This window comes from Neltuma alba, unplaced genomic scaffold, assembly GCF_004799145.2.
Source record: "Neltuma alba isolate B1F8T4 unplaced genomic scaffold, ASM479914v2 tig00001639_pilon, whole genome shotgun sequence".
Taxonomy (NCBI): domain Eukaryota; kingdom Viridiplantae; phylum Streptophyta; class Magnoliopsida; order Fabales; family Fabaceae; genus Neltuma; species Neltuma alba.
In genome coordinates this window covers 146689-159440 of record NW_021632546.1, presented here as the reverse complement: position 1 = coordinate 159440, position 12752 = coordinate 146689, and the positions used below count along the sequence as shown (strand labels likewise).

The 12752-nt window shown below is 33.2% G+C and overlaps 1 protein-coding gene across 1 annotated transcript; it reads left to right on the top strand.

Annotated features, from left to right (window-relative positions):
- The first annotated feature begins 597 nt into the window (after positions 1–597).
- Positions 598–12203, top strand: LOC114760547 (uncharacterized). The gene is made up of 3 exons (XM_028949810.1): positions 598–691; positions 10676–10820; positions 10913–12203. The coding sequence occupies exons 1-3, from the start codon at positions 598–600 to the stop codon at positions 12201–12203; spliced, it is 1530 nt and encodes a 509-aa protein (XP_028805643.1).
- The last annotated feature ends 549 nt before the right edge of the window (positions 12204–12752 follow it).

Here is a 12752-nt window from a genome sequence, read left to right as displayed (position 1 = left end):
TTCATTTAATGAAATTACTTAAATTATTGTTGAATGATTATTTTGTGAATAATATATGTATGCTTTTTATAAGTGGGAGCTTTCAAAAGATAAGACTTCTAAGAGCCACATTTTTGAAGTGCTTATATAAATTCTTGATAGGACATAATGATTATTGCCTGTATCTGTGTGACGGGAGGTATAAACGTATGCTCTTGATCATGGATCTTGCAATGTCATTACTTTCTGATCAAGGACGATATAAGTATAGGACGTTGTATACTTTGCCATGCTATGTAACTAAAATGTTCTATGGTACGTCTCTCCTTTTAGAGAGAACATAGAATAATGTGGGATAAATTTGACACAGAACTGAAAATGGCAACCAAGAACATAATTGCTGAGCTTAATAAAGGGAAAAAGCTTAACGGGGATAACTGGGACATATGGCACCGAAAGGTCCAATACATCTTGGAGGAACAAGATGTTGTTGAACCATTAACCACTGCAATGGTCAAACCTGAAGCTGGGAATATGGCCTAACATAGGAGAGACCAAAAGGCTTACCAAGTTTGGAAGAAGAAAAACATCATAGCAAGAATCACGCTTCTGAGTGCCATGGCTGATGACATAATGTGCGAGTTTGAGAGGCACAAAACTGCACAAGCTATGTGGATAGCGTTGAAGGACAAGTTTGGTGGTACTTCTACCAGTAAACTTAGGAGGTTAACGATTAAGTTCGAAACCTACAAACTCAAGCCAAACAATCCTATGAAGCAACATCTGAGAGAGATGGCCAACATGATCAGAGAACTTAAAGAAGCTAGACATGTCCTATCTGATGAACAGCAAGTGCAGGTTGTTATCATATCGCTTCCTGCTAGCTGGGAGCATATGAAAGTTAATTTGACCCATAATGAAAACATCATTACTTTTAGCGATGTCTCTAAGCACTTGGAGCTAGAGGATGAACGTTTAGAGGCTTACAAGACTTCTAGACAAACTAAGGATGCTAGCACTTTCTAATTAAGGCCCGATTCCAAGAAAGGCAAGAAGTTCCAAAAGAAAGGGAAGAAGGGTGGTCCTCAACCCAAAAAGAGAAGAAGTAATTCAAGAAGAAGGGAAATAAAGGTGGGAAGAAGAAGCTAAACCTGAAGAAGGTCAAATGCTTCGCCTACCAGAGAATGGGCAATTTCGCACGTGACTGTTCAAAACAAACTAAGAGCAAAAAGGTATTAGTGAATTATGTGAATTCACATGTTTCTAGTATTGTTTTTCTAACAGAACCTGTTTCTTCTTCTTGGATTATAGACTCAGGCTCCACAGACCATGTAACCAGGGATCAAGGATCCTTTATCGAGTACCGTCAGTTGTTGTATTAAAGCAAGTGGCTTTACGTTAGGAACAATGCAAGGATTGAGGTTAAAGGTTTGGGCACCTGCAAATTTACTTTGCGTGGTGGGAAGAACTGAATACTCCATGATGTACTTTACGCCCCTGACATCCGACGAAACTTGGTTTCTGTGTTATGTCTTTTAAAATTAAGGCATTACGCACTGATCGAGGTCGTGAATATTTATTGAACAATTCAAATAGCTCTTGAAAAGAAAGGATAATTAGACAACTGACCATCCCTGGCACTCTACAACAAAATGGAGTTGCTGAAAGAAGAAACAGAACTCTTCTAGATATGGTTTGGTCTGTGATGGTTCAAGCAAACTTGCCAATTTCGTATTGGGATAATGCTTTGTTAACGACGACCTTCATACTTAACCGTGTACCCTCAAAATCAGTCGCTTCCATACCCTATGAGTTATGGACAAAAAGCAAGCCAGATCTAAGCATCTTGAGACCCTGGGGGTCCGTGGTGTATATCCATGATGCTTCTCATAAGCATGGGAAGTTAGGTCCTAGAGGAAAGAAATGTATCTTTATAAGATACTCTGAACAATCAAAGGGATACGTTTTCATAGGTGAAAACGAAGATGGAACGGTGACTGAAATAGAATCAAGAGATGTAACATTCATTGAGACTGAATTTCCCAATAGAGGAGATGTTGACCGTACTATTTCTCTTTATGAGACACAGGAACAAGATAGTGCAGAACAAATTGACAAACCAGAATCATCTAGGTATGTCAATTTGAGTGGAAGCCAAGAAAGGTCAACACCTAGACCTGAGTAAAGAAAGAAAGATAAGCAAATAGCTCCTGTCAGAAGGAGTAACAGGGAAGGTGTTCCCAAAAGACGCTTTCAAATAGAAGGTGAATCTTTCTTAGTTACTCCAGAAGGGGATGATGAGCCCCGTTCTGGATGAGAAGCCTTGTCAAGTCCTGCCAAGGAGGAATGGATGAAAGCAATGGAAGAAGAAATGGACTCAATGCAAAAGAACCAAGTTTGGGTGTTAGTTGATCTTCCAAAAGGGAGTAAAGCTATTGGGAACAAGTGGGTTCTCAAGATTAAAAGAAAAATAGATGGATCAATTGACAAATATGAGGCTTGATTAGTGGCAAAGGGGTACACACAACAAGAAGGCATAGATTATGAAGATACATTCTCACCTGTTGTATGTTTCAACTCTATTAGACTTATTCTGGCAATAGTAAATAGTTTAGATCTAGAATTATATCAGATGGATGTAAAAACTGCATTCCTAAATGGTGATCTGGATAAAGAAATCTATATGGAACAACCATTAGGTTTCATTGAAAAAGAAAAGAAAAATAAAGTTTGTAAACTCAAAAGGTCTATATATGGATTGAAACAATCATCCAGACAGTGGTATTTGAAGTTTCACAAAGCAATAACCTCATATGACTTCCAAATGATAGAGGAAGACCCCTGCGTCTACATTAAGTGGTTTGAGGGTAATTTTGTCATATTATCCTTATATGTAGATGATATACTATTGGCCGGAAATAGTCTAGATTCAGTGGTGGCTATTAAAGAATGGCTTTTGTCAAATTTTGAAATGAAAGATGTGGGTGAAGCAGAGTATATACTTGGAGCTAAGATCCAAAGAAATCACTCAAAATGAATCTTCTCTCTTTCACAAGAGAATTACATCAACAAGATTCTTGAGCGATTTAACATGAAAGACTGCAATCCCATGAGTACCCTTATTGCTACTGGAGTGGCTTTGAGTTCTGACATATGTCCCAAAACCGAGTCTGACAAAAAGAAGATGGAAAGAGTTCTATATGCCAGTACTGTTGGTAGTATGATGTACGTAATGATGTGTACAAAACCAGAAGTCTATTATGCAGTGGGACTGGTAAGCAAATTCCAGTCTAATCCCAGTGAAAAGCATTAGAAAGCAGTGAAGAGGATCTTGATATGCTTAAAGGGCACTTCTAATTATGCACTGTGCTACGAAGGAAACAACATGTGCCTTGCTGGGTACTCTGATGCTGATGTAGGCGAAGATGAAGAAGAACGAAGGTCAACTTCAGGTTATACCTTCTTGCTCAACAATGGCGCCATATGTTGGAGTAGCAAGAAGCAAACGTGTATTGCCTTACATTCAATGGAAGTTGAGTTTGTGGCATGCACCACAGTAGTACAAGAGGCTTTATGGCTCAAGAGATTTATAGAAAACCTTGGATTTAGAAACAAGAGTATCAGTCCGGTAATAGTATACTGTGACAATACTACAGCCATAGCCTACACTAAAGATCCTAAGTATCACAATAAAACTAAACACATTGATATCAAGTATAATTTTGTTAGAGATTATATAGCACAAAAGGTTGTTACTGTATAACACATTTCAACCAAATATATGGTAGCAGATCCCCTGAAAAAGCCAATAGGCGAAAAATTCTTTTAGAAGAACATGTGCAAGCCCTTGGCACGCGTAAAGTGTAATTTGTAAACCTCATTAATGAAATTATATTTTTTCTGTTATTACTTTATGTGTTTGTTTGAAAGTATACAATGTCTAGTATGTCGTACAAGTTAAAAAGGGCTGGCCCTCTCACACGGGCATCGCCTTTGATACTCAAGTGGAGTGGGCAAAGATGAGACATTTGTGTTCACTAGTAAGGCAGCAAAGAATGCTGATATGGTAGGGAAGAAACACAAACTTTATGTCACCTTGACTAAAGTATAACAAGTCACGATGAGATCCACATAGATAAAGTTGGATCAAAGTTTAGAATCCCACTTTCATAATACCTGTAGCTAGATAACAAACTCTTCAATGTCAACGTCATAGCAATGAGCAGAGTTGAAGAATTTGGGTTTAGACACTGAGTATGTCTGGACTTAAGTCTGTACGGTGTTAATGATAGATTCAAAATGACATATGCTCTTATAATATAAGAGTAACATCATACCATGTGTTTCATACCACATGTGCTAAGAGAAGCGCAAAAGGAAAGCAAGTGAAAGATCCCTGCTTCATTGCTGTGTGAGTCCCAGGGAGGAATTATCCTCCTACTAGTGTCGCACTCAGGTAGCCAAGTTGAACAATGTGATACTGAAATTATTTTCTATTATATTATGTGTATTCATACCTAAAAACATCAACAACAATAATATAATAGTTCTCTTCGTTCTTATTTTGCTCATTTTGAGAAGGCTTGGTATTATCTAATCCATCATTTTTACCAGTGTTTTCAATAGTCTTTTTTGATGCATATTTAAATTACCTAGAACCATTTTTTCAAAACTATTTTCTCTTCAATAAGTCTCCCGCCGATTCTTTCTCACACATATATAAAATAAAACTATTTTATTTTGAATCTTTTTTTTGTTGGGTACTCTGAAACAAGTTCTGTGGATAGAAAAACAGAAGATAAGTTGGTCAGTGACGGTGACGCACTTCAACCTTGTGTTTTGATATAATGGAGTATTATGGTGAAAATAAATAATTTTAAAAGTGATTTTATGGTATACGAAATAAATATATGATATAAATTTTATCTTGATTTACATAAATGTATTTTCTAAAAGTGCTTTTGTTAGAATCCAGACAACCCATAAGTGGTTAGGTCCTGTTCATCTTTCCTGATTAAAAACGTGGTTTTCAATCGATATAGTATAATATATTATTTAAACAAACAAATTATAGTCCAGCATTTTAAACTTTTTAGTGATTCATTCTGCACTTTAAGTGTTTTTTTTAAGTGCATTTAGTATCTTAAAATATATTATGTCATGGGTGTAGCTAGAAAAATATTTCAGCTGAATGAAATCATAACTCATATAAATTCATGGCTATGATAATTAATAAAATGAGTAAAATATATTAAAACTCCTCTATTTTATCTAAATTACATAAGCCTCCATTTTATTTTGAAAAGGTATATAAACCTTACTTAAAATTAAAATGTATATCATATAAACCTCCGAGATTTTATTTGTATATTAGCTGACTATTAAGTTTGACTCTCAAACTCTTGTTTTGTCCAAAATACATCTATTTAAGATAAGAATGATTTAAACATTTATATTTACCCAAAAAAAATCAAATACATGTAATTTCAAACTTTATAATATCATATGTTGTAAAATTTAACACAACAAAAAAACAGCTGATTAGTGACGGAATTTGCAACGGAAACAAATTCCGTCGCAAATTAGCGACGGAATTTGCAATGGAAATTCTGTCGCTAATTTTTTTCACAGATTAGCAACGGAATTTCTGTCCGTCACTAAATTCCATCGCTAATCCATATTTAGCGACGAAATTAGCGACAGAATCTTTTTCTGTTAGACAATTCCCTCGCTAATTTCATCGCTAATCCATCAAAAAAATTAGCGATGGAAATTCCGTCACAATTCCGTCAGAAATTAGCGACGGAATTTGTTTCTGTTGCAAATTTTAAGAAAATAAATTACATAGGATATATATACAAGTAAGAAAATACTGTTTATCATAATCTATTTAAATCATTTAATTTTTTATATAGAATAATTTATTAGATTTTATTATAGTAGTTATTTTTTGAATAACAAGATTTTTTGACTAATTGTAAATGATTTTCTTCAAATATGTAAACCACATATACATAATATAATATAATGTAATATAATATATATATATATATAATTAAATTGTATATCTTATCAATGTTAATTAAAAAATAAATTTAAAAATTATTTATGATGTAAAATTCAAAATTAGTGTCGTTAGAAATTAAAATTATATTAAAAATATTTTTAAAAAAATAAAAAATTATAAAAATAGTAAAACAAATATTTAAAAATTATTTTTTCATTAAAATAGTTATGATTAAAATTATCATATAGTATATTTTAGTTTTTAATAATATATATGTATATATAATTGTTTGTGTAAAAAATATAATATATATATATATATTTAATTTTACATAATAAATCAACAGGTTCATTGCAGCTCAATTGGTAAAGCCGCACGTGCGCATAGAGGAGGTCCTGGGTTCAAGCCATGGAGAAGTCACTTTGAGAAAGGAATTCTGTGGTGGTGACATGTGGCGCACACGTGGCAGGCAGAGGTGAGGTGGCAGCACACGTGGCGTAGATGTGAGGTGGCAGCGACACGTGGAGGTGGTCCCCAGTGATGACATGGCAATTGGTAGAGTGCCACGTGGCATTTTATTTTATTTTTAAGAAAATCGAGTTAGCAACGGATTAGCGGCGGAAAAATTCTGTCGGTAATTAGTGACAGAAAAATTTCGTCGGTAATTAGCGACGGAAAATCTATCGCTAATCCGTCGCTAATTAGCGACGGAATTTCAATTCCGTGGCTAATCAATTAGTGACAAAGGAATTAGCGATGGAACAAATTCCGTTGCTAATTCCGTCGCTCATCCATCGCTAAAACCATGTTTTTTGTAGTGTAATAATTTGGTTATATTATAAAATTTATATATATTTTTGAGATCGCATTTATTGAAACTTAATTTTAAGTTTATTTGAATGGCTACGACTACATATTTCAAACCCATATTTTTTATGATATAATATAAATGATGCAAGCTTTAGAGATAAGATAAATTATTTAAATGTATAATTCAAAAATTTTAAACACATTTTTAGCTGCAAACACTTATTAAAGACTTTTAGTCAATAATTTATTTATTGAATTAATTAAGAATTTTTCATGCCTATGTTATCTAAATTACTTAGACTACTATCCCAATATGACAAAAAAAATTAAACAAATAAATATTAAAAAATAAAAAATAAAATTAAGGAAAAAACAGGAAACTCTTATATTATTCAAAAATAACTTTAGCCAAAATTAGAGGTTTAATGTGAATAAGGAAAAATTAATAAATAAAATTGATTTGAATATAAATTTTGATTTAAAAGAATATTTTTTAAAACATGTTTTTTGATCTGGTACCCACAACGTTGGACAATTTGACAACCTGCAGCAAAAGTGACAACTTCATGGGTAAACCAATATATTTAATATATGTTAATTATAATTTAGTAATTTATAATTACAATATTTGTCTCACTTAGTCAGTTTGTTTAAAATAGATATATAATTATATATTGTAGTGTAATACTAAAAAGAAAAAATGACACACAGGTCCTATAGAAGATAATTAATTCTAAAAAAATCTCTCAAAATTTCCAAATACTTCCTAAGTCCCCGGGGACCTCAGAGCAAAAAATTAAAATTATGAAATTACCTACTTGCCCTCACCGAATGACAACATGCACAGCTACAGTCACAACCTACATAGTAGCTAATCACAACCAACATTTGAGCTATTCACAACACGCGCAAACGCCAATCACAACCCATGCTCAACCAAATGACAACATGCACAACATATAGTCACAACCTATACAGCAATCAATCACAACCTTTTCAATTAGTGAGGGCAAATAGGTAATTTCATAATTTTAATTTTTTGCTCTAAAGTCCCTGGGAACTTAGAAAAGATGTGGAGATTTTAAAAAACTTTTTTAGAATTAATTATCTTTTGTGAGAACTGTGTGTAATTTTTCCTACTAAAATTGGCTACATTCACGTCTCTAACAAATTCCAATGTTTCCCCTAGACATTTTGTTTTATTCTCCAAGGGGACAACAACGGATGGGTGTATAGCTCTAGTTGCTCCCCCCGGGGGGCGGCAGGGGGTGCACATTTTACAAATTATTATTTCATCATGCCTCTCATTTTTTTATTAGTAAAATACAAAGCACCGCAGGCAGTATTTTCAAAAACTAAAATAATTTTTATTTTTTTTGTTTTTTCTATTTTTTATTATTTTTATTTGGGGTTATTGTGAAATTCTTTCTTCTATACTCAATGTCTTTTTCTCCATTTAACAACCTGAGTTCTCATTGAAGTTTCATCATCTAATCTCAATATGTTTATTTTCAAATATACTTGTGTAGAACAATTATCTAAACATACTTTTTTTCATAAACAATCTTATAAAACTTTTTTGGAAACAAAAAATAAAAAATAAAAACAGCAACAAACAGGCCCAAATTTTTTTCTAGAGGTTACCGCACTGTTGCAGGAGAAAATTTCGTTTTTAAATATAAATCACTTATAGGGTAATTAATAATTTTTTTCTAATTTTATCCCTATAAATACAACAAAGAAAATAGATGAGAGAAAATGTACAATATATATATATATATATATATTTTCAATTACCTTCTTTAATAGGTCGGCAAATGTAGAAACTTTTATCAATTTAATTTGAGTGTTCTATCATCTAATTAAACAATGGCCATTATTATCTAATTTTTATTTAGTACATTTATTAAGTACACAGTAGCTAATCACAACCTACCTTTGAGCTATTCACAACATCCACAGATGCCAATTACAACTCATACTCAACCGAATGACAACATGCACAACATACAGTCACAACCTATACAGCAGCCAACCACAACATTTTCAATCAGTGAGGGCAAGTATGTAATTTCATAATTTTAATTTTTTGCTCTGAAACCCCTAGGAACTTAGGAAAGATTTGGAAATTGTAAGAAACCTGTTTAGAATTAATTATCTTTTATGAGAACTATGTGTAATTTTTCCTAGAATCACATGTCTCTAACGATCCCTAGACATTTTGTTTTCTTTTCCAAGGCGACAACAACGGATGGGTATATAGCTCTGGTTCCCCGGGGGGGTTTCACATTTTACGAATTATTATTTCATCATGCCTGTCATTTTTAATTAGTAAAATACTAAGCACCGCAGGCAGCGTTTTCAAAAACTAAAATAATTTTTAGCTTTTTTGTTTTTTCTATTTTTTATTTTTTATTTGGGGTTATTGTGAGATTCTTTCTTCTATACTCAATGTCTTTTTCTCCATTTAACAACCTGAGTTCTCATTGAAGTTTCATCATCTAATCTCAATATGTTTATTTTCAAATATACTTTTGTCGAACAATTATCTAAACATATTTTTTTTCCATAAACAATCTTATAAAACTTTTTTGGAAACAAAAAATAAAAAATAAAAACAGCAACAAACAGGCCCAAATTTCTTTCTAGAGTTTACCACTCTGTTGTAGGAGAAAAGTTTGTTTTTAAATATAAATCACTTATAGGGTAGGGAAAATCCCTTAAAAAGACGATTTAATAACTCAAATCCCCATTTGGGCTATTAAATTTCATTAATTCCTAATTAGGTTGCACAGCCCAAATAGGGATTTAAAAATTTAATAAAATTACTGTAATGTCCTTTTATTATAAATCTAAAGAGATGGATATTTTTTATCACTCCTGCCTAACATAAGAGTTCTGAAGGAGCGAACTTGACGTCTATCATTCCAAAGTCGAAAAATCAAACAAGAAAGCAAAGGTAAGTTGGTTTTTTATATTAAGTCTTTTCATCTTAATCCTGAAAATTGCATCATGCTATCTTGGTCCTTCCTTTTCTTAGTATGGATTGTGGGTGATGGGGTTTTTGTAGGGAGGAAGGAAAATTTGCCGTACAATAAGAAGTGCATCATGAAAATAGCTAAATGAGAGTACAGAGTGTTGCTTTTAAGATGAGTAGGAAGGCAGTGTTTACAATGAATAGATATGCATGATAACTAATTATATTTGCTTGATCGTAAAAGTTTAATAGAAAAATGCTATGAGGGTTGTGTATGTTGTTAATAGCTAAGTATAACGTGTTAAAACATGATTTGAAGTTGTTAAAATTTAAAGGTGGATTATGTTATGTTATGTTATTGTAAGAAGTGATCATGATCATAACTATAAGGGCCATGTCAATAGCTAAGTGAAATGTGTTAAAATCTAAGTTGAACTTGACAAATTTTGAAGGTAGGTTCTGTTATATTGATTGTAAAAGGTGGAAATTATCATGATTATGAGAGACACATTAGTGTTAATAGCTAAGTGGAACATGTTAAGATCTAAGTAAAAGTTGTTAATTTCAAAAGCTGTATTCTATTTTGTTGATTGAAAAAATTTATATTCTATTTTATTGATCGAAAAAATTGATCATAGTTATGACTAGTTAGTAGTCCCTTTTTTATTGCAGGTTGGCATAAAAAATGGCAACTACTTCAGGATTAACATTAGCAAAAGGATTATTTTATTATTTTTATGTTGGTGGACAATTTGTCAAGAATCTTGAAGGTGAAATTCAATATGATAGGGGGAGTGTTAGGGTAAGAAACATAAGAGAGGGTATGACACTTGAAAAAATGAGAGTAATGATATATTCATGGATTGGAAATGACATTAATAATAGTGAGATGAAATACACAGTGTCTTTTGATAAGAAGACTCTAATAGATCTTGTTGATGATGAGGAACTTGCAAATCTTTTTCAATATAATGAGAGGAGTAGCCATGTCTATATAGCATGTAAAAGGAATGGCAATGTAGAAGAAGCAAGTGGTGATCCACAAATGTAAGTTAGTTGTTTTTCTCAAAAAAATAAGATGTTATTTGTTAGAATATTCTTGTTAATAAAATAACAAACATTATGGTCATATAATGCAGCATGCATACAAGCGTGAGGCAGCCAGAACAAAGCTCTTTTTCTCCAAGAAATTTCAATTATGAACCTGAACTTGCATCTCATCAAAATGGTGTTACTTATGAAAGCTGTGGGGGACCTAGCAGCACACCATGTGGAGTACAAAGTGCACTCACACCTTTTCCTGAGTTGAACTCATTGAAATGGAAAGAGATATTTTCAGGATTATCACAAATCTTTCCAAACACTGATGCTTTCAAACGGCTGCTACACAAATATAGTATTGCTAACAAGTTTCAATACAAGTTTGTGAGGAATAGCAAAGAAAGAATGTCTGTGAAATGTAAAATTGAAGGATGTCCTTGGAAGATAACTGCAAATGCAGTAGGGAAGAATACCCCTTTCCTTCGTGTGATGCGATTCAATAATGAGCATGTTCACCATGCACAAGATTGTCTTCAAGTAAACCATGGGGGAAGAGCTGCTCTAACATCATCTATTATTATTGAAGATGTAAGATCACACATAGATAAGCGCCCTAGTGAAATTATGAAGACATTACAGAGAGAATATAGAGTAAATTTGACATATAAACAAGCATATGCTGCTAAATTAAAAGCAATGGAGGATATTCAAGGCAGACCAGATCAATCTCATATGCTTATACCATGGATATGTCAACGACTGAAGGAAAGTGATTCGACAACAGTTGCTGAATGGGAAGCTTCAAACAATTACATATTTGAGCGTGTTTTTATAACATATGGTTGTTGTATTGAGGGGTTCTTGGTTGGGGCAAGACATATATTATATATGGATGGTACTCATTTAAGTGGCTCATATAAGGGCACCTTGTTGTCAACCTCCACATATGATGTAGACAATGAGTTACTACTATTTGCAATTGCTATTGTGAATGGGGAGACATTAGAGGATTGGACATGGTTTTTATCCAAGATTAGACAGATAACAGGGTCAATTAAGCTGACTATAGTTTCAGACCGTCATAATGCCATAATAAGAGCTGTACAAGTAATATTTGGTAGTGATAGACATGCATTTTGCTATCGCCATGTGAAGGAAAACCTTAGTTCAGAATGGATGAAAATAAATAGAGGAAGGGGAAGGACAAGTGCTAAGAGTAAGGTTTATGCACTAAAGTTGCTTGATGATATTGCTTATACAAGACTTGAAACTGAGTTTGATAAGACAATAGGACATATGAGGGATATGTTTCAAGAGTTATTTGAATGGCTTGTGAATCATGGTGATATTGATAGGTGGGCTTTAAGTCAATTTCCATTTAAACGATAGGATAATATAACAACTACTATTACTGAGTCATTCAATGCATGGATGGTGAAGGAAAGAGGGCATAATGTTGCACAGTTAATTCATGAACATCGAGAAAAAGTAGCAAAGAAGATGCATGCATCAGCCATGGCAATCAGTAAGTAGAGGAATGGTGTTGGGCCAAACATTGAGCCTGTACTGATGGAAAATGTGATGAGAACTGAACATATGTTTCCTGTATCTTATGGAGGGAATAGGGCATGTGTTCATACAGCTTATGGAGACTTAGAAGTTGATCTAGGTTTACATAAATGCAACTGTGGAGCATGGCAAATGTCAGGAATTCCATGCGCACATGCTTGTGCAGCCATCAAGCTTGCCCATGGAAATGTGTATGATTATGTTGAGGAATGCTATAAATTACATCTCAACAAAAGATTTATAATCAAAGCATGATTCCAGTTGTGACAATTGACATGCCAAATATTAATGACTATAGGATGGAAAATATTTTAGGCCAAACCTTCCTCCAACCACCCCGCACAAGTCGACCTCCTGGACGGCCAAGAA